The following is a 22,500-nucleotide window of genomic DNA, read 5'->3' as shown; positions in this document are numbered from 1 at the left end:
ATAACCTGTCTTACTTTCATCATTGTGGTGCCGTATTTATAACCTGTCTTACTTTCATCATTGTGGTGCAGTATTTATAACCTGTCTTACTTTCATCATTGTGGTGCAGTATTTATAACCTGTCTTACTTTCATCATTGTGGTGCAGTATTTATAACCTGTCTTACTTTCATCATGGCGGTGCAGTATGTATAACCTGTCTTACTTTCATCATTGTAGTGCAGTATTTATAACCTGTCTTACTTTCATCATTGTAGTGCAGTATTTATAACCTGTCTTACTTTCATCATGGCGGTGCAGTATGTATAACCTGTCTTACTTTCATCATGGCGGTGCAGTATTTATAACCTGTCTTACTTTCATCATTGTAGTGCAGTATTTATAACCTGTCTTACTTTCATCATGGCGGTGCAGTATGTATAACCTGTCTTACTTTCATCATGGCGGTGCAGTATTTATAACCTGTCTTACTTTCATCATTGAGGTGCAGTATTTATAACCTGTCTTACTTTCATCATGGCGGTGCAGTATTTATAACCTGTCTTACTTTCATCATTGTGGTGCCGTATTTATAACCTGTCTTACTTTCATCATTGTGGTGCAGTATTTATAACCTGTCTTACTTTCATCATTGTGGTGCAGTGTGTATAACCTGTCTTACTTTCATCATTGTGGTGCAGTATTTATAACCTGTCTTACTTTCATCATTGTGGTGCAGTATTTATAACCTGTCTTACTTTCATCATGGCGGTGCAGTATTTATAACCTGTCTTACTTTCATCATTGTAGTGCAGTATTTATAACCTGTCTTACTTTCATCATGGCGGTGCAGTATTTATAACCTGTCTTACTTTCATCATTGAGGTGCAGTATTTATAACCTGTCTTACTTTCATCATTGAGGTGCAGTATGTATAACCTGTCTTACTTTCATCATTGTGGTGCAGTATTTATAACCTGTCTTACTTTCATCATGGCGGTGCAGTATTTATAACCTGTCTTACTTTCATCATTGTAGTGCAGTATTTATAACCTGTCTTACTTTCATCATGGCGGTGCAGTATTTATAACCTGTCTTACTTTCATCATTGAGGTGCAGTATTTATAACCTGTCTTACTTTCATCATTGAGGTGCAGTATTTATAACCTGTCTTACTTTCATCATTGAGGTGCAGTATGTATAACCTGTCTTACTTTCATCATTGTGGTGCAGTATGTATAACCTGTCTTACTTTCATCATGGCGGTGCAGTATTTATAACCTGTCTTACTTTCATCATTGAGGTGCAGTATGTATAACCTGTCTTACTTTCATCATGGCGGTGCAGTATTTATAACCTGTCTTACTTTCATCATTGTGGTGCAGTATGTATAACCTGTCTTACTTTCATCATTGAGGTGCAGTATTTATAACCTGTCTTACTTTCATCATGGCGGTGCAGTATTTATAACCTGTCTTACTTTCATCATTGAGGTGCAGTATTTATAACCTGTCTTACTTTCATCATTGTGGTGCAGTATTTATAACCTGTCTTACTTTCATCATGGCGGTGCAGTATGTATAACCTGTCTTACTTTCATCATGGCGGTGCAGTATTTATAACCTGTCTTACTTTCATCATTGAGGTGCAGTATGTATAACCTGTCTTACTTTCATCATGGCGGTGCAGTATTTATAACCTGTCTTACTTTCATCATTGTGGTGCAGTATGTATAACCTGTCTTACTTTCATCATTGAGGTGCAGTATTTATAACCTGTCTTACTTTCATCATTGTGGTGCAGTATTTATAACCTGTCTTACTTTCATCATTGTGGTGCAGTATTTATAACCTGTCTTACTTTCATCATTGAGGTGCAGTATTTATAACCTGTCTTACTTTCATCATTGTGGTGCAGTATTTATAACCTGTCTTACTTTCATCATTGAGGTGCAGTATTTATAACCTGTCTTACTTTCATCATTGAGGTGCAGTATTTATAACCTGTCTTACTTTCATCATTGTGGTGCAGTATGTATAACCTGTCTTACTTTCATCATTGCGGTGCAGTATTTATAACCTGTCTTACTTTCATCATGGCGGTGCAGTATGTATAACCTGTCTTACTTTCATCATTGAGGTGCAGTATTTATAACCTGTCTTACTTTCATCATGGCGGTGCAGTATTTATAACCTGTCTTACTTTCATCATTGAGGTGCAGTATTTATAACCTGTCTTACTTTCATCATTGAGGTGCAGTATTTATAACCTGTCTTACTTTCATCATTGCGGTGCAGTATTTATAACCTGTCTTACTTTCATCATGGCGGTGCAGTATTTATAACCTGTCTTACTTTCATCATTGAGGTGCAGTATTTATAACCTGTCTTACTTTCATCATTGAGGTGCAGTATTTATAACCTGTCTTACTTTCATCATGGCGGTGCAGTATTTATAACCTGTCTTACTTTCATCATTGAGGTGCAGTATTTATAACCTGTCTTACTTTCATCATTGAGGTGCAGTATTTATAACCTGTCTTACTTTCATCATTGCGGTGCAGTATTTATAACCTGTCTTACTTTCATCATGGCGGTGCAGTATTTATAACCTGTCTTACTTTCATCATTGAGGTGCAGTATTTATAACCTGTCTTACTTTCATCATTGAGGTGCAGTATTTATAACCTGTCTTACTTTCATCATTGCGGTGCAGTATTTATAACCTGTCTTACTTTCATCATTGTGGTGCAGTATTTATAACCTGTCTTACTTTCATCATGGCGGTGCAGTATTTATAACCTGTCTTACTTTCATCATTGAGGTGCAGTATTTATAACCTGTCTTACTTTCATCATTGAGGTGCAGTATGTATAACCTGTCTTACTTTCATCATGGCGGTGCAGTATTTATAACCTGTCTTACTTTCATCATTGAGGTGCAGTATGTATAACCTGTCTTACTTTCATCATTGAGGTGCAGTATGTATAACCTGTCTTACTTTCATCATGGCGGTGCAGTATTTATAACCTGTCTTACTTTCATCATGGCGGTGCAGTATGTATAACCTGTCTTACTTTCATCATGGCGGTGCAGTATTTATAACCTGTCTTACTTTCATCATGGCGGTGCAGTATGTATAACCTGTCTTACTTTCATCATGGCGGTGCAGTATGTATAACCTGTCTTACTTTCATCATGGCGGTGCAGTATTTATAACCTGTCTTACTTTCATCATTGAGGTGCAGTATTTATAACCTGTCTTACTTTCATCATGGCGGTGCAGTATATATAACCTGTCTTACTTTCATCATGGCGGTGCAGTATTTCCGGTTGGCTTCACATCTCTGTCTCTCCAGACTTTCTTCGCCGTCAAATATCCAGAACTTTCTGTGAGAGCTGTTGTGATACATGGCGGCTCCTGGAACCAAGATAACAAACTGTCACTAATAATTACTGTCACTACCCGTGGTATCTGGAATTACACTCAATGTAAACAGGAAGTAAACGAGGGGGGGAATGGCGTTCGGCCACAGACGGGATTAAAACACTTCTTTATTGTAGAATATGGACTAATACATTACACACACACTCCTGACATCTAGTTCATATGTGAGACAAGCGGGTAAGAACCTTATATTTTACATTTGTACATGTTTGGAGAAATAGGGGCTTTGGAGCTGATATTCCAGGCAAAATGTGGGGGGTGGAGCTAAGATGGTCATACAGATACAAATGTCTAAATCGATCAAATCCACCTGGATCTAAGGATCTGGATCTAAGGATCTGAATCTAAGGATCTGGATCTAAGGATCTGGATCTAAGGATCTGAATCTAAGGATCTGGATCTAAGGGTCTGGATCTAAGGATCTGAATCTAAGGATCTGAATCTAAGGATAGATCTGAAGAAACAAGGATATGAAAAAAAAAGTATCATTAAGATGAGAACTTTAATCCATACAGTTATAATAAACTAATAAACTTACCTTAATGTTTGTTTCAGTAGAAACAGATGTTTACATTAACACACTTTAAATGAATAGTAATGTTTATGCGTTTAAATGATTAATATTTATACTAATGTTTATGAATCAACTGAACGCATCCTGTTTGAGTCGCACAACGTTCTGCTCAACGTCCCTTAATGATGACGTGAGGGTTGTTGTTTTACCGTAATGCACGCTACAGAGCGCAGAGGGAGTGTGTGTGTGTGTGTGTGTGTGTGTGTGTGTGTGTGTGTGTGTGTGTGTGTGTGTGTGTGTGTGTGTGTGTGTGTGTGTGTGTGTGTGTGTGTGTGTGTGTGTGTGTGTGTGTGTGTGTGTGTGTGTGTGTGTGTGTGTGTGTGTGCGTGTGTGTGTGTGTGCGTGCGTGTGCGTGCGCGTGCGTTTTGTGTCGGTTCCCCCCCTGATTTTTTTTAGACCTGCATTCAGATGTCAGACATAATTATCAGTAGGTCATAATATATCATGTTTCTATATGTTTAATTTTAATATAATGTGCAGTGAGGTTTGTTCTCTGTATCACTTGGGAAAAGATGTCAGGCGGAGCCATCTGCTGGTGAAACAGTGTAACAACATGTCAGAGTGGGAGCTACAGACTGAAAGGCTGAAGGCTCTGTATGTCATCTTTATGATTAAATGATTAAATGATTACTAGGTAAAGGTAACGGACACCAAAGACTGGTGAGAGGTCTGACCCCCTCAGAAGGAAACTTAAAAGACAAGAAAATAAGTGTTGCACACTCTCCTCTGGTTCTATATGCAGAGATTTATTCTATTTATAATTGGTTAAAGTTTAGGCCTTAATGATGGCCTTAAATGATGGCCTTCCTCAGAATCAACACAATGTTTAGATTCTGAGGAAGGAAGGTCAACAGGACAAACAATAAAACAAATCACTGCATAGAAGAGTGTGGCAACACTTTCTTCTCTTTTGGCTGCAGATTGACCCTGATATATGATGTGATGTGATGTGATGTGATGTGATGTGATGTGATGTGATGTGATGTGATGTGATGTGATGTGATGTGATGTGATATGATATGGATCATATGCCTGAAGGTGTGCAGTTCTTTTATTTTATTCTAAGGGCCCTATTTCCGCCGGTGCCGGTACGTTACGTACTCTACAAGCTCACAACGTGTCCATGTAGATCAGTTAGTTGCACTATTTGAAAATGTTTTTAAAAATAGTTTTAAAAAATGGCAAAGAAGTTTTAGGGGTAATCGGTAAGGCACCGGAACAAATAGGGCTCTAATATACCTGTGCTCCTGTCCCTGAGCTGATCAGGTGTTCATAGAATGTTTCATCTACCCCACACAAGCTGATCAAGTAGCCCTGTGCTTCTTTACTCTGAAGCATGTTTTGAATGTGTGGAGGAGCCATAAGGCAGAGGATGGTTAGTGGACACCTCTGTGGGCTTTGGCACAGAAAGCCACACGCGACCGGGGCCACAGGTTCGATTCCGATCTCTGCAAGCAAGGCCACAGGTTCAAGTCCAGCCTAGACCGGCACCGAAGCCAATACTCATGGATGTACTCAGTACAGTGGGGCGGGGGGCAGTATCGCCCCCGTTGTTTCCACACAGTAAACGTGGGGGTTTGATGTCTGTGCCAGTGGTAGAAAAAGTACTCACATTTCTTACTTAGGTAAAAGTATTAATACTACGTAGTATTCTGCTCGTAACGTAGTTCCACGATGTCATTGTGGAACTACGTTACAAGTAAAAGTCCGGAATTAAAAATGTGTTTGAGTAAAAGTACAAAAGTATTGGTATCAAAATGTACTTTAAGTACCCAATTTTTTTTTTGAAAATAGCCTATGTATGAAATAGGGTTTTAAATATATAATAATTTGTATCTGCAAAGTAACTAGTAACTAAAGTTTTCAAATAATTGTAGTGGAGTAAAAGTACAATATTTGCCTCTGAGATGTAGTGGAGTAGAAGTAAAAGTATTGACAATTGGAAATGCTCTAGTAAAGTAAAAATACCTCAAAATTGTACTTAAGTACAGTACTTGAGTAAATGTTCTTAATGACTTACTTAGTAACAAAAAATAGTGACTTGTCATGGACAGACTGGAAAACTGCTGTTTGGACGCCATCTAGTGGCCATCAGCAGACACTACATGTGTCTGGAGATTATTGTGGATCTATAAATCAGTTGTTCTCAAACTGTTTCATGTCAAGGACCTTCAACTTAATAATGTATGCATTTGGCCACGGACCCCCATCTGAAAATATGTTGTGCCAGGGACCCCCAGAAGAGAAGATTTATGTTAAGAAATTCAACATTATTCAATTTCGAGATTTTTCAAAACATTAAAACAAATATCAGATCTACAAGCTCACGTGTATCTTAGCTTGTATTTCTGATCTTTTTGAAAAGCCAAAGTATAAAATGTGGAGCTTTGTGACTCACACAGGTGTGTAGATGGTTTATATTAGTGTTGATGACTGAAGCAGTCTGGGGATCAATTCACTCTGCAGGTTGAACATCCGGTCAGAAAGCGGAAACGGAAATAGAGCGTCAATGTTAGGTGAACGTTTTCAACACACCGGATCCAGTAGGCGGGGCTTTAGACCGGATGTGAATACGGGTTTAAAATGGACGCAGGCGCACCACGGCTGGTTTGAATTGTTTGGTTTGCGACGCGCCACGCCGCTCTGTAGAAGGTATTTATATATATATATATATATATACATATATATATATATATATATATATACATATATTATAGAAGGTAAACTGTTTGTTTTATATCAATATGACACGTTTTTATCCACCAATATTTAACACTATTATTAAGTAAGCTTTCAAGGTGTTCTAGGAATGAATTATTTTGACACCAAAATGGATAAATATGTGAAATATTGTGTTTTATAACCGAGGGAGAAAATGCATCAAACTAGTCATTTTTATCCAGTCTTGACTTTTACTTCATAGATATAATATCTATAATAAATGTCTAAATCGATTAAATTCATCTATTATAGTCTTGATTCAAGGCTCTAGCATCAAACAAACATTTGTTCTAAATGATCACTAAACTAAATTGTCACCTACAGTTTAAACCTTAAACCACACTCACTGTGAGTGGGTTTGTAGATCTAATCCCACCATATATACATTAATGTGCGTTTATAATCTATTTAAGTTTTGGATCAAGACGGTCAGGGATTTTATTGATGGTGATCGAGTCTGATGTTTGTTGGTAGTTTTAAACGGCTCATAAATCCCCATAAATGAACCCAAACCAACACATAAAGTGCTTAAACACAAAGACACGGATGTAACTCGTCCATACGGGTCTGTTGTGTTCCTTAATATTACGTAAAGTTGAATAAAGACTCGTTTTAATCCCGTTTGTGTCTGAACGCCGTTCTATTTCCACATTTACATGGAGTGTAATACCTGCGTTCACCTGCTGCAACAGTGACACTTTCTCAAGTAGTTTGTAGTTCTGTGTTTAAGGCTCGTGCGTCTACATCTATGTATACATTGTAAATATAAAGTGATTCTCTTAAAACCACAGATGTTATCCGTACATACGGGGTGTTAGTGTTCAGTTAATGTTCAGTATAGTTTAATAAAGAAGTGTTTTAATCCCGTCTGTGAATGAACGTCATTGTATTTCATGGATTACATGGGGTGTAATACTGGCGTTCACCTGCTGCAACAGCGCCACTTACACCCATCGAACGATATATATACAGTGATGTTCAGACAGACCAGATTAAAACATTTATTAATTGAATAATGTTGAATATTACTGAACATGAAGTGTCCGTATGGTGGGATAACATCTGTATATTAATATTACTGAACATAAAGGGTTTGTATGGTGAGATAACATCTGTGGCTTTGGGATAAACACGTTATATTAGAGTAATATACATTTATCAAGATGTCTGAGACTTTAACATGGAACTAAAACTCCAAACACTATTATTGGAGTGTTCAAGAATGTCATAGATGAGATCATCATAATAGTAATAATAATGACATTTTATTTGTACAGCACTTTTACACATTTCATACTTTAAATAAAATATCTAGAACAAAACAAAAGTAAAAGCCTAAGGATAGAGATTAAACTGAGCTAAATTGTAACATAAGATAAATAACACTCAGGCAGGAGAATAAGTAATCTAAACTAAATATCAAAATCAATAAGAAGAAATGTGAGTCTTGATCTAATGCTCAGGTTTCAAAATTGGCAAAAGTAGCAGATCTTCAAGCTTGTAGATCTGCTACTGTTGATGCTTTTATGTGACGCTGTAGTTTGATCAAGTAGGACGAGAGGTTTCTGCCCGACAACAACAAACGTACTTAACACTATAGCATACATGGGCAACTGGCGGCCCGGGGGCCACATGCGGCCCACACCTTCACTTAATGTGGCCCACAGGTTAATAGGAATCTATTGATTTCAGCTGTTATGATTCCAAACATATAAACATGACCCGCTTTAATTACTTCAGTCTATATTATCAGTTTAATGACTTTATGTCCAATGTATTTGTATTTAAGTTCATAAAGTTAACTTAAAGGACGACTTCACCCATTTTCAACCTGTCTTCATAGGTCCTCACTAATACTCATGATAAAATGGTAAAAAAAAATTCTACTCGGTCTGTGTCTCATAGGAATAGGAATAGAAAGAAAAAATAGATGTGTTATCTTGGGTTTAAGTTGTTTTGGTAATTAGTAATTAGTAAAAAAAAATTCTACTCGGTCTGTGTCTCATAGGAATAGGAATAGAAAGAAAAAATAGATGTGTTATCTTGGGTTTAAGTTGTTTTGTGATTTTTCTCGTATATCTTTTACCAAAATCAAATCTCAAATGATGTGAATTAATGTGAAAGAATGAATGTTTGTAAAACCTGCAGTTAAACATGGAGGCATGTTCATGTGTTTGTTGTTAAAGGGATTGTAGGCGATTCAGAGATAAACAAAGAAAAAAAATCCAGCAGTTCGTTTCCCCGACCACCAGGGGGTGACGCACGGAGGACTTCCATAGAGTAAGCAGACTTCTAAACGGGCCATGCCGAATATAGGTTACTTTATTCGGATACAATTCGCGGAACTGCCCGCCCCTGCCGGTTCTCTGAATTTTTATTTTTAAATAGGCTCTTTCATGACAAATTGACCACATCTATGAAGTTAAACAACTAAATTCTATCCAAACGCTTTTTGAAAAGTAAATTATGTGCCTAAAAAACTAAGTTTGAGAGCATTTTAAAACCGAAAGTAAAAAGTTCACACGGACACGGACGCGCACGGATGCGCACATGCGTGCGTTAATTTACGGACCGGATACCCGGATGTGTAACCTAAATAGTAGGGAAAATACGGATTTCAGAAAGAGGAGTGTTTTTCAATGCAGGAAAACACCCCAGCATCATTATATAGTGGCTGATAGAGGGGAAAAAATGCAAAATATATATATAGAGGTATTTTTCAAATTTAGGCTTAATGTTGCCTACAATCCCTTTAAATCATGTGATGTCAACCTCTAATGGATTCTTTACATCATAACATTATAGTTTGTTTCATTGAACATGGATTTGTTTTTTATACCAAATGTCAGACAAACTGTAATCATTGTGAACATTATTAGTTAGTTTAAATCCTAGCGTTAGCTCTATGTTGGTGATATTATTGATATTATGAAGTTGTAATGAGATCTGCTCCCCTGCTCATGATTACAAGTAAATTATTACATAATGATTACATATAAATCCTTACTTAATATGATTGCATGTCATCAGTGTTTCACATTAATTTCATAGACTGTGGTGGACCACCATTGTCTAATTTGTGGACCCGGTTCCACCCATCACCTCAGACCACCCTAGAAGGTCTAGGTCCACCCATCACCTCAGACCACCCTAGAAGGTCTAGGTCCACCCATCACCTCAGACCACCCTAGAAGGTCTAGGTCCACCCATCACCTCAGACCACCCTAGAGGGTCTAGGTCCACCCATCACCTCAGACCACCCTAGAAGGTCTAGGTCCACCCATCACCTCAGACCACCCTAGAAGGTCTAGGTCCACCCATCACCTCAGACCACCCTAGAAGGTCTAGGTCCACCCATTACAGTCATTTAGCAGACTTTACATTACAGTCATTTAGCAGACGCTTTTATCCAAAGAGACTTACAATAAGTGCATCAACATAGGTAGGGAACGAAAACTACTAATCACTAGAAGTCTTAAGCGCATTTCCTGCAAAAACAAACAACCAAGAGTAAACCTAGCGCTAAGGTAAAAGTGCAATATATCAGCTACCTACTTTATTAAACAGATGAGACAAAATAGCAAAATCAAATGAGCACGAGCTAAAACAAATAAGTGTATCGACTAAACAAGATCCAATAAAACAATACAATAATAAAACAAGAGTTCGTACAACTCGTACAACCCATCACCTCAGACCACCCTAGAGGATGTAGGTCCACCCATCACCTCAGACCACCCTGGAGGGACCAGGTCCACCCATCACAGGGAAACAGTGATGTAATAATTATCGTAACACATTAATTATCACACATTATAAATGATTACAAAATAAATGACTTATGGTCAATTATAAAACAATAAAACCTTTTTCACAAACATGGCTGACTGACTGACTTCCATTCAGATATTAATATTAATGTTATGAAGAACTCTGATTGTGTGTGTGATCATTTATTTAATGTTTTAATATAGTTTATTACACGGCTTGGTTGAATGCTTGATTCTGATTGGTCAATCACTGAATTCAGCGCTTTTCTTTTGATGAATGACCTCTGAACTCAATAACAGACTGTTGTCTAATCAAAGACTCATAAATAATCAACTGAATATTGATTCTATTTTATCAACACTTCCAGTTGTTTTCCGAGGCGACCGTGTTGCTCTGCCGTAAATTAATGAATACTTTCATCCTTTGTTTTGTTATTACTGTTATGGTAGATTTATGAATGTCTTTATTAAGTAGCCGTGTAATAAGCAGGATAATCAATGGGGAGCAGGTCATTAATGAGAAATAAAGCCCTTCAGGGTGATAAAGACCCTCTGCTATTGTGTCAGGGTCTAATCATTCTGTCTGGGTTTATTTCTCAATAATGACCGGCTCCTCATTGATTATTATTATGCAAGAGAGAAGTAAATGGTTGAAACCAAAAAGGAACCTCACCAAAAACCATTTAGTCTTTTTTTTTTACTTTAAATTTTTTATCCCGCGATTTTTGTAACCCATTTTTTTCACCCGGTGCCAATTTCCTAAGTGATCCTGGGCGCTACACCAGCCCTACACCAGCACTACACCAGTCCCCCACAGTAGGGAGGCCAGGGCCGAGCTCATGCTTCCTTCAGGCATGAGAGCCAACTGACCTTCTTGTCACCTGACAGGGGGGAGTTTCCCTGGTTGGACGTAGCGCGTGGAAGGAACACGTTATTCCAACCAGTTCCCTTCCCCTCCATCAGGCGCCCCGGCTGTCATGGGGGAGGCGGTATAGCGACCAGGATTACTACATGTTTTTGTGAGGGTATTAACTACCCTAGGAGACACGGGGAGAACATGCAAACTCCACACAGAGTAGGCCCTTTCGCCAACCCCACCTAGGGTATGGGCGCTGATGACGCGGAGGAGAAGACACGCCCCCAGCGCCCACAGCGTCCCCGGCGGGAATCAAACCCAGGACCTTCTAGCTGTGAGGCGACAGCGCTACCGACTGCGCCACCGTGCCTCCAAAAACCATTTAGTCTTGATCATGGATGATACCGCTCCCAGGAACTCCTGGCTGCTTGGCCGGATTATTGAAACCTTACCCGGATCAAAAGGCCTTGTGCGAAGCGTGAGGATCAGGACTAAAACTAGTTCTTTAGAGAGAGCAGTAAATAAGCTGTGTCTTCTCTTAGAAGCTGAACGTTGAATAACCTAAGACTGAAGATAGGTGCATCTCAAATCTGAAGAGATCAGAATCTAGCACCTACTTCAAGAGATTTCATTTGTTTTGAATTATTGGCTCATTTTTTGTTTTTAAGCAATTGTTCTCCTAGACGGCTAACAATTAGGGGCCGGTATGTTAGAGCCAATTTAGTTTATCTATATTTTATTTACTGTTTGGACACCCGTTGCTGCCCCCCCGCTGCTTGAGCTATGCAATAGAACCCACAGGGTGCAGGAACCTCTTGATTAAGGAATGACAGACAGACAGTCGGGGGACAGTTGGACAGGGGGAAATGTTTGGAGCCTGAGTGAGGACGGCAGCAAACACTTTTTTGACCATGAATATAAGACGATTTCGAAAGTTTTGTTTGTTACTTTATACTGGACTAAACTTACATTTATACTGATTTATTTACACCACACAGCGGAGCTGATCGTTTGATCGTTTTTAAGTTTGTTGTGTTAAAACAACGCTGTTATTACAAACAACTGGACCCTTGAATTGTAACGTTAACCGTCTCCACGCTGGCTGGCGACTTGAAAATAAAGGTAGGACAAGTCTCCATAACACTTTGTGTAGAACTCAGTACAAGTGTTGTCTCTGACATGTTATGTTTGTGTTTTCTGACCACAGAAACTATAACAGTTATTTGATGAATCTCCCCACACTAATTATCCTTAGCATTTTGTTTAAAAGACACATCTGTTAAAAAGTTTGATGATGTCATCATTGTGCTGCTGTTATGACTATTTAGAAGCTTGATGATGTCATCATTGTGCTGCTGTTATGACTATTTAAAAGCTTGATGATGTCATCATTGTGCTGCTGTTATGACTATTTAAAAGCTTGATGAGGTCATCATTGTGCTGCTGTTATGACTATTTAAAAGCTTGATGATGTCATCATTGTGCTGCTGTTATGACTATTAGTATTTAAAAGCTGATTGGACACACGTGTATGTCCTCCTCTCTCCACCAGGGGGCAGCGATGACTCTCTGCTTCTCTGAAAACACACCACAGGTGTTCTGTGAAAAAACAATAAACCAATAAGAATCAGAATGTATTAACTGTGTGAACATGTTAACACTTTAGAACAACCTTCCCTTATATTCAATGAACTGAATCACTGGGTTCAGTTCAGTTAAATGTTTAGTTCAAATGATTGGTTCAGAGTTTGGCTGCATTGTGTCGTCTCTTCACTGAACTGAATCACAGGCAGATCACTTCCTGACTTGATCACCTGACCGGCGTCCTCTCAGGCTATGGGATCTAAACTCCTGCAGACTCTAGGCTGGGATCAAAAACATTTTTCTGGTCGCAGCGGAAATAACTTAATGTCATCAGGCGACCGGAACCACGGTGCCGTGAACCTCCCAAATGATTCACCCAGTTTAACATTGTCTTTTTGTTTCTTTTGGTATAATAACGCCTCGCCATTGTGCCTCGTTAAACATGTTTATATTTGATTGATGAATCAATACATCTGACCACATTGTCATCAGTGTCGTCTGATACAACTTTACATTGATTGATTATTACATTTGATTATTAGATTCATTATGATAAGAAATAAAATGAGCTATATCTCTGAAAATCAATGTTCAAAGTAGTTAAACAAGTTAATTAATTCAGTAGTTTGTATTAGTATCCTAGTCTAGTTGTTTCACTTCTTACACCAGCATGTTGTTGTGTGTATGTGTTCTAGTTTTATACACTTTTATACATTTTAAATAAAAGTGAATTAAAAAGAAAGAGGAAGTGAACCTGGGTGTGTGGGAGGAGTCTAAAGATCGTCATTGGTTGTCGGCACCAGAATACGACCTGATAGAAGAAGAAGAGAGACAGTTAAAACACACACACAAATAAATACTATGTACTGTATTGTGTGTATTTCTCCATAAAATGCATACATGTACACACAATAACACAATAACACAACAACACAACAACATTAGGGTTCAGTCATCAGGGTCACATGTTGCATCAGAACTAATGTGAACATTTGACTCTTATTTAGGACTAAATGTAACACTGATGTATTAAAGCTAAATGTGACAACATAGAACACACTTTGACCTCTAACTAGGTCATCTAAACTGGTCTAACCCGGTTCAGGTTCTAAACCAATATAAACCAGTTTAGGTTGTGGCTTTACATGTTTCTTTGTTTGCATTTCTGTGAGGGTTCCACATGTCATGTGATCCTCTGTTGATCTGACCTCTTTTCTTCCACTGGTAGTTTATTAATTAATGAAACATGTTGATTAAACATGTTAATTAAACATGTTAATGAAACATGTTAATTAAACATGTTAATTGAACATGTTAATCACCTCGTTTCTTCCACTGGAAGTAGATGAATCCAGACAGGAACAAGACCAGACCCAGAACCAGACCTGATGCTCCTATGGCCACCTTGTTCTTCACTGACTCTGGCATGGAGAAATCTGTCAACACAAATATTATATTATAATAATTATATGATATGATATGATATTATATTATTACAGTAGTTTAAAACACCTTGTTCTTCACTGACTATATGGAGTCATCTGACAATAATATGACAACAACCAAACAAACACAATCTGTGATATAAAACAGAGTACAGTACAGTTAAACTGTACAGTAAACAGATTACAATAAAGTAAACTATATCAGTGGCCAACTACTGAAGTCATGTAGCAGCCAACTATGTTTTATTGTGTATAATATGTTTAGTACAGGAAGCTAACATGTGGATGTGGGAGCAGCCATTAGTAAACTAAGATGATGGACCTCATCTAGACAAGACACTTATAAGCTCTAAGTAGGTGAGGCTCCTGTCATGACCTTCTTATTAGAATGGTTACTTTTTAGGAGTTTAAGTTTTCATGTATTTGTATTGTTTTTTTACGGAGTGCTGTTTTTACTTTCTGTAAAACAAATATACCTTCAGGTACAAATAGAGAATAATCCTTTAACCCTTAAAACAGAGTGTAGTGTAACACATTACAGTAGATTACAGTAGATTACAGTAGATTACAGTATAGTATAGATTACAGTAACTGACCCCAGTCCATCTTGATAGGCGCGGTCAGGCTGGGATGTTCCACCATGCATGTGATCTTCTCTCCTGATCTGTAATACGCGTGCGTGCACACACACACACACACACACACACACACACACACACACACACACACACACACACACACACACACACACACACACACACACACACACACACGTTATAGGCATTAAGATAAGCTTATACTGATATTTTCTCCGTCTAAAATAATCATGTCTACGTGCGTCCTCCATTTTTGTGTAGGAGCGTGAATGCCCCGCTGGGCTCTCCTCCGCTCGAGTGTTTATTGTGTATTCCACTATTTCCTCCCCATTGCAGGAAAAATAGGAAGGCAAGAGGCAGAAGAAACTTAGTAACGAGATACACACGTTATAGCGTGTCTCCTTGTGCGTTCGTCATGCATGCACGACAACGAGCTTGCCGCTTGGTTGTGTCTGGAGTGGACTGGTGATAAACATGTGTGTGTGTGTGTGTGTGTGTGTGTGTGTATGGGGGACTTAACATTAGCCTACCAATTAATGGGCCATTTTCAGCAAGTCAGTAACACTTGTTTTATTTTGAAAGAATATATGTATAGTTCTCTACTAAGTGTGTATTTCTATGTATAGGTGTCTGTTAGGTGTGTACCTGGGTGTGTACTCCAGGTAGGAGTGGTACTGGTAGTACCAGTAGAGGTGTGTATTATATGTATAGGTGTCTGTTAGGTGTGTACCTGGGTGTGTACTCCAGGTAGGAGTGGTACTGGTAGTACCAGTAGAGGTGTGTATTTCTATGTATAGGTGTCTGTTAGGTGTGTACCTGGGTGTGTACTCCAGGTAGGAGTGGTACTGGTAGTACCAGTAGAGGTGTGTATTTCTATGTATAGGTGTCTGTTAGGTGTGTACCTGGGTGTGTACTCCAGGTAGGAGTGGTACTGGTAGTACCAGTCTCCATCAGACAGCTCATCGGTAGAGGAGAGACCAGAGGTCAAAGGTTCTTGACCTATCCACCAGGTCACCAGGATCACTTTAGGATAGAAGTCGTAGCTGCTGCACCTCAGCATGTGAGTGTGTTCACCACGACGAGGGGGAGTCTCTGACTTCAGACTCACTTTGGGCTCCACTGGATAAATAAGATGATGATTATTATTATTATTATTATTATTATTATTATTATTATTATTATTATTACGGGGCCAGAGCTCAGCTCTGGACCTGTTTTAATATTGCCTGTATTCTTCTGTTTCCGCCACTTTTCGCAGTTCTGGGTGAACCGTGCTGTCGCTTTTTTACGAAACTTGGCCATATGGTAGATGGTCATGAAAAACTATCAAGAAATAAATCTCACAATCTTTCGTCAAAAGGTGGCGCTATAGCACTCAATTGAAAATGCCAACTTTGAACAGGTACAACTCATGCCCTGTTTGACCTACAGCCATAAAACTTCAATACACACATGCGTCTACTCATGATGAACAACTTTAACCCTCTGACTTTTGACCTCTGACCTTTAGATCTCCCACCATTTTGAATTATATGAAAAGCAGCTAAAATCTATCTCCTCCTGGGATGTTTTAGCAATCTGCACGAAACGTTTTACACATGAACTTTGGACCTATGCCGACAAACCTGTGCAAAAGATTTTCCATAAGTGAAAAAATGAAGCTTTAATGAGCCAATGAATATTGCAGTTTTATGACAATTATTCATCTGCCCCTAACACATACATGCAGACTCACATTTCTTTGAAACTTTGCGGTAATGTTGAGGGTCATTCCAAATATTACTGAAACCAATCTTACTCCAATTGGTCAAAGGGGGGCGCTATAGCAATGTTTTGAAAGTGCAAACTTTAAACAGGCAAAAGTCATGCCTCGTTTGGCCGACAGCCATTAAACCTGCTTACACATGTGCCTTGACTCATGAGGAACACATGTATCACGTTGACCAGTAAGCTCCGCCCTTAGATTGTCCGCAATTTTGAGCAGTTTGAAAAACACTTAAAACCAGGATTTTTCAGCTATTTGCGTGAAACTGTATCATCTGTGTGATCTCCTTTTTCGCAGGTTCTTGTCTGTTGCTCCAATGGCTTCTCCCTTAAACGTGTGCCTCACGACCGCAAGGTTGCCAGTTCAAGCCTCACTTGATGCAGACTCATTTAAGTGCCTGCCTGCCTGCCTGCCTGCCTGCTTTTTTTCTCTCAAGTTGAGTGTTCTATGCTTCTATGGCTTATTCTGCAAATGACTTATAGTTTCTTCTTTGTTTTTTCTCTCTACAAAACCTGGCCCCGTGTTATCGCTGCTTGCAGCTATATTTATTATTATTATTATACCAGTCATAGGAAAATGTCATTATCATTAATAATTGTATAAATGAGATCAAAATGATCCAGAAAGCCGCAACACGTTTGATCTTCAACCAGCCAAAATGTTCACGTTTGGCCTACAAAGCAACCAAAGGTATGACACCCCTATATCTTCAAGCCTGATCCAACCCTACAACCCCTCCCATAGCATGTAGACAGATAACAGGTTCATTGTAGACCTGGCTCCCTATAGTTTGTTGGTTTCAATTTACAGATTCTTTATTTGTTTGATATTATACTGTTTAGACTAATGAGAGGTTATTGGTTTACATATGATTCTAGATTACTATTTCTATGTTTCATAGAATACTGTACATTCTACAATATTCTACAGTTTTCTACAACATAGAATGTATTTATATAATGTAATTTAAATATATTAAATAATTCACAGTTACACAGAGCTTTATATAAACAACAATAAACCAAGTAATATCATTTAATGAAAATAGTTCAAATGAACAAGAGTAGAAACAAACAAAACACATAATCCTGTAGAATATGACTAAAGTGATTAAAAACATAGAAAACAAACTAGTAAAGACAATAATTAAATATAAAACCAGGGTAAATGAAGTGTATAGAGATAGAGGTGTGTTTTATCCTGCATGGTTCTTTTTAAAGTTCATTTAAAAACATTCATCCTGGTGTCTCTATTTTAGGAAGGTCATTATATGAGGGTGAAAACACTCAGAATAGATCTATATGTTTCATTTATACTCTGTGTACGATGGTGACACCACATGTTGTGAGCTTGTAGATCTGATATTTCCACTGTGTGTTAGGATACAGTATAAATCAGGCTTAAGTGTTTAAGAGGATCTACAAGCTCATTGCGCGGCACCGAGTGCCGTGCAATGAGCTTGTAGATCTGCATTTTTTTTTTATCGTGAAAATGTGTGCAAATCTTTCAATATTTATATTTGAAAGCAAACATTTGTCAAATATGTTGTTCCAGGAGATATGTTGTTCCAGGGACCCCCAGAAGCAAAGATTTGAGTTACAAATGTTCACTTTAAAAAATAATATTCAAAGACTTTCTAATCACGATTTTTTCAAAAATAGCAGTAGCTCATAGCGCGGCACCGAGTGCCGCGCTATGAGCTAGTGCTATTTTTTTTTAAATCATGAGAATGTGTGAAAAACTTAATATTGATATCTTTAAAGCAAACATTTGTCAAATATCTTGTTCCAGGGACTATTTTTTTAATAGCCAAAATAAATGTAAAATGACAGAGATGTGTCCCCGGATTGAATGTGTTAAGGAACGTTTTATAATCATTATCAGATCAATATTAACACCATTAATCATCTCTGAATAGAATGATTTATTATGATGTCATGTTATAGTTTATGAGGTGATGAGTGTTGAGTGCTGCTCTGAGATCAGCTCACCTCTCTTGTTCAGAACAGAGGAGTAGTCGATCTCAATGTTGTGTTTGCAGAATGCCTCTCGGTTTTCTCACCTCAGCCAGGTATCCAGGATCTTTATTGAGGCGCTCTGCGTTCTTCACACCAAACTCAGTGTATCCAACATACTGATCTACTCTACTGTCCCACCTGAGGATCTCATCACCATCAAAATTAACTGACTGTATGTACTGTATGTCCTTCAGCTCACTGGAGTTAAACACACAGCGGTTAGCCCAATAGAACACATATCCATCTGGAAATAGACAATTAAAAATGTCTTTAATGTTCAGTTTTATTATCATCTGTATAATATCAACACTAGGCTAACTGCCCCCCATCGGCCAAATATGTCACTACATATACAGTCTAAAATAGGTTCAGGATGTAAGCTAACTGCCCCCCATCGGAATGTCTAAAACAGGTGTGTGTGTGTGTGTGTGTGTGTGTGTGTGTGTGTGTGTGTGTGTGTGTGTGTATGTATGTTTTGTAAAATATACAAAGTAACTAGTAACTCAAGTTTTCAAATAAATGTAGTTGAGTAAAAGTACAATATTTGGATCAGAGATGTAGTGGAGTAGAAGTAAAAGTATTGAAAACTGGAAATACTCAAGTTAAGTACAAATACCTCAAAATTGTACTTAAGCACAGTACTTAAGTAAATCTACTCAGTTACTTTCCACCACTGCTAGCAGCCCACACACTGACTGCAACTCACTGTGAGAGACGAGGGAGCGTCTTCAGGTGAATGGGACAAGTGATTAAGAACCATTGGAAGCTAATTAAATAACAATAGAATAGTTAATGAGTGGGGCGGGGCCACTCAACCCCCCTCCTCCCCAAAGCTACATTTACAGCAGGAAGCCACATGGGAGGAGCTTCACACAACTGATTCAGTTGTGTGTTCATGTATGAAAAACATACTATATAGCCTACGTTAGTGTGTGTGTTCATGTATGAAAAATATACTATATAGCCTACGTTAGTGTGTGTGTTCATGTATGAAAAACATACTATATAGCCTACGTTAGTGCGTGTGTTCATGTATGAAAAACATACTATATAGCCTACGTTAGTGTGTGTGTCTCATGTATGAAAAACATACTATATAGCCTACGTTAATGTGTGTGTGTTCATGTATGAAACACATACTATATAGCCTACGTTAGTGTGTGTGTTCATGTATGAAAAACATACTATATAGCCTACGTTAGTGTGTGTGTTCATGTATGAAAAACATACTATATAGCCTACATTAGTGTGTGTGTGTTCATGTATGAAAAACATACTATATAGCCTACGTTAGTGTGTGTGTGTTCATGTATGTAAACCCCCCCCCCCCCCCCCTCCTCCTGTATATCAGCTACGCTTCTCAATCCTCGGACGGACGTGTTTTGAATGGTATAGGCTTTAAAAAAATAATCTGCATGTATACTACGTATATAGAACACAGCACTGCATCTACATAGTTGTACCATCTACACCTCACCTACAGCTCAGGCTGTACAGAGCAGATACTAATGCATAGATTTGTAAATTAAAAATTAAAGCACCTTGAGCACATGAGTTTACTAAAAATACATATTATTTAGAAAATATTTCACCATAAAAAACATACATGCTTAATATTCATGTTTAAACATTTTCATTCATGTTAGATATATTCAACCGTTTTAGTTAATAACTATTGTGTTCATAGTATTCATGTACCTTTCACTGGTGGTTTCTTCAAGGCAGTGAGAATGATGTCCAGGTTGCCTTTGCACCACGCCTGCTGATGCAAAGCTGTTTCATAAGCTGTTGGGTTGGTGATTGGATCTACAAACGGAGGCTGAGGCGCCATCGCCTTCCCTTTGTTGAAGTCTGCGTACCGCAACACTTCACCATCCAGTCCCTGCATCCACTCTTTATATGAGTCTTTAACTGTGTCTGAACAGCCAAGGAGTTGAATGTGTTCATGAAACACTGGAAATAAATCAAAGATAGATTCAAACAACAATCTTCTTTATCATCATCATCATCATCAACATCATCATGTTAAACAATCATGTAATATTATGAAACAGATTCATAATGATATATTTCATGATGTGAACATAATATGATATAATATAATATAACATAATATAATATAATATAATATAATATAATATAATATAATATAATATAATATAATATAATATAATATACAGTGGCGGAAAAAGTAAAACATTTTTTTAACTAAGTAAATGTACAAAAGTATTGGTATCGAAATGTACTTAAAGTACCAAAAGTAATTTGAAAATAGCAGATCTACAAGCTCACAATGCGTCGCATCGCAACGCATTGTAAGCTGGTAGATCGGCTATTTTCAAATTGTCTAAATATATGTAGGGCTGAGGTGTATGTTTTGTAATCAAAATCTACATAGTAACTAGTAACTAAAGTTGTCATATAACTGTAGTGGAGTAAAGTATAATATTTACCTCTGAAATGTAGTGGAGTAGAAGTAAAAATACTGAAAATTGGAAATACCTCAAAATTGTACTTAAGTACAATACTTGAGTAAATGTGCTTGGTTACCTTGTGTGTGTGTGTGTGTGTGTGTGTGTGTGTGTGTGTGTGTTGTTCATAAGTCAGGTTAAACAATGTAAAATAACTAGAGGCCTCTAGTTATTGCTCTAGTTATCGCTAGCCACGCACGGCGCTCTAGCGAGGGCGCGCTTATGTTGGGGTACCATTTCCCCCAAAAAAGTTTTAAAAATAAAAATAAAAAATACATGGGGGACCCCCTGGGGGTCCGCGGACCCCCTGGGAGTGTTGGGACCCCTGTGAAACATCGCGGACCCCTTCGGCTGTTTTTTTTTTTTTCATGAAGGTGGTTGCTTGTTTCTGGCACACATCTGGCAACACTGACCTGTCTGCTTGTCTTTTCCCAACGTGGCAACCCAGACTGCCGAGCGGCTGCGTTGACACACTGGCGTGTTTTAATGTTTTGTGTGGGATCTGCATGACATATTAGCTTGAATGTGGTGTGATAGAGAGACATGAGCAAAGTGAAAGCAACGGCGGAGGTTGAAGCGAAGTGGTCGCGTCGCGTGTGTTGTTGTTGTGGGGAGATTTCAATAGTGACTGCGTGGTGTTGCGTTCGGTTTCGCTCTGCGGTGGTCGGTGGCGGTGCTCACGCTAAAGGGAACAAAATGGTCTACCCGTAATGTTGTCCGGCTCGCGGACAACATTACTAGCGGTGCTAGGGAAATTATACTCCGAGTCCGAGGAGGCAAATGTGTGGTGAGCAATGAAAAGTAGCCTACGCCACCCGTAAATTAATTGCGCACGTTTTGGCTTGTGTTGTTAGTGACATGTGATATGTTGTTGTTGTGTTTACTGCGAAACAATGATATGGGGAAATTATGGCTTTTCATCTTTCCAATGTATTAGAGGATTGATCCAAAGCCTGTTGGTTCGGGCCTTGAGGCTGAGCTACCGCTTACCAATGATATTATAAATAACACTATGAATAAACTTTATATGCATATTTAATATATCAATATAACAGTAAGTTATTCAATATATACTCAACAGACACGTTTGTTTATATTAATAACAATATAGATAATAACATAAATATAATGTACTTACTTCCTGGGATCGCTTTGACATGAAGTACAGAGGAGAGGATGAGGAGGGTGGCTGTAATCTTCATCATCACTGATCAAAACTGAACTGAATTTAATAGATGAGAATAAACAGATGAGAATAAACAGATGAGAATAAAC

General features: G+C 38.2%; 2 protein-coding genes across 11 annotated transcripts in view; both read right to left on the bottom strand.

Annotated features, from left to right (window-relative positions):
- Positions 1–4,092, bottom strand: part of ccnh (cyclin H) — a 21,532-nt gene extending 17,440 nt beyond the window's left edge. The window contains exons 1-2 of the mRNA XM_080432433.1: positions 3,964–4,092; positions 3,283–3,398 (exon numbers count right to left, since the gene is read on the bottom strand). Of these exons, the coding sequence (XP_080288559.1) occupies positions 3,283–3,390 (108 nt within the window). The 5' untranslated portion in view covers positions 3,391–3,398; positions 3,964–4,092. The remainder of the gene's footprint in view (positions 1–3,282; positions 3,399–3,963) is intronic.
- Positions 4,093–12,278: 8,186 nt separating this feature from the next.
- LOC308088374 (HLA class II histocompatibility antigen, DRB1 beta chain-like) overlaps positions 12,279–22,500 on the bottom strand; it is a 14,869-nt gene continuing 4,647 nt past the window's right edge. For 6 of the 10 annotated variants that reach the window (XM_080432802.1, XM_080432799.1, XM_080432797.1 and 3 more), the window contains 3 exons: positions 22,364–22,447; positions 20,453–20,707; positions 18,740–18,998 (listed from right to left, as the gene is read on the bottom strand). In XM_080432802.1, the coding sequence (XP_080288928.1) occupies positions 18,760–18,998; positions 20,453–20,707; positions 22,364–22,430 (561 nt within the window). In that variant the 5' untranslated portion in view covers positions 22,431–22,447 and the 3' untranslated portion in view covers positions 18,740–18,759. Of the gene's footprint in view, positions 12,946–13,684; positions 13,742–14,252; positions 14,367–14,971; positions 15,040–15,873; positions 16,091–18,727; positions 18,999–20,452; positions 20,708–22,363; positions 22,448–22,500 lie in introns of those variants that run through there. The other 4 variants (XM_080432806.1, XM_080432805.1, XM_080432798.1 and 1 more) reach the window with 3 other exon arrangements.

This window comes from Gymnoscopelus braueri (genome assembly GCF_963280865.1).
Source record: "Gymnoscopelus braueri genome assembly, chromosome: 7".
Classification (NCBI taxonomy): domain Eukaryota; kingdom Metazoa; phylum Chordata; class Actinopteri; order Myctophiformes; family Myctophidae; genus Gymnoscopelus; species Gymnoscopelus braueri.
This window is presented reverse-complemented; position numbering and strand designations above follow the sequence as displayed.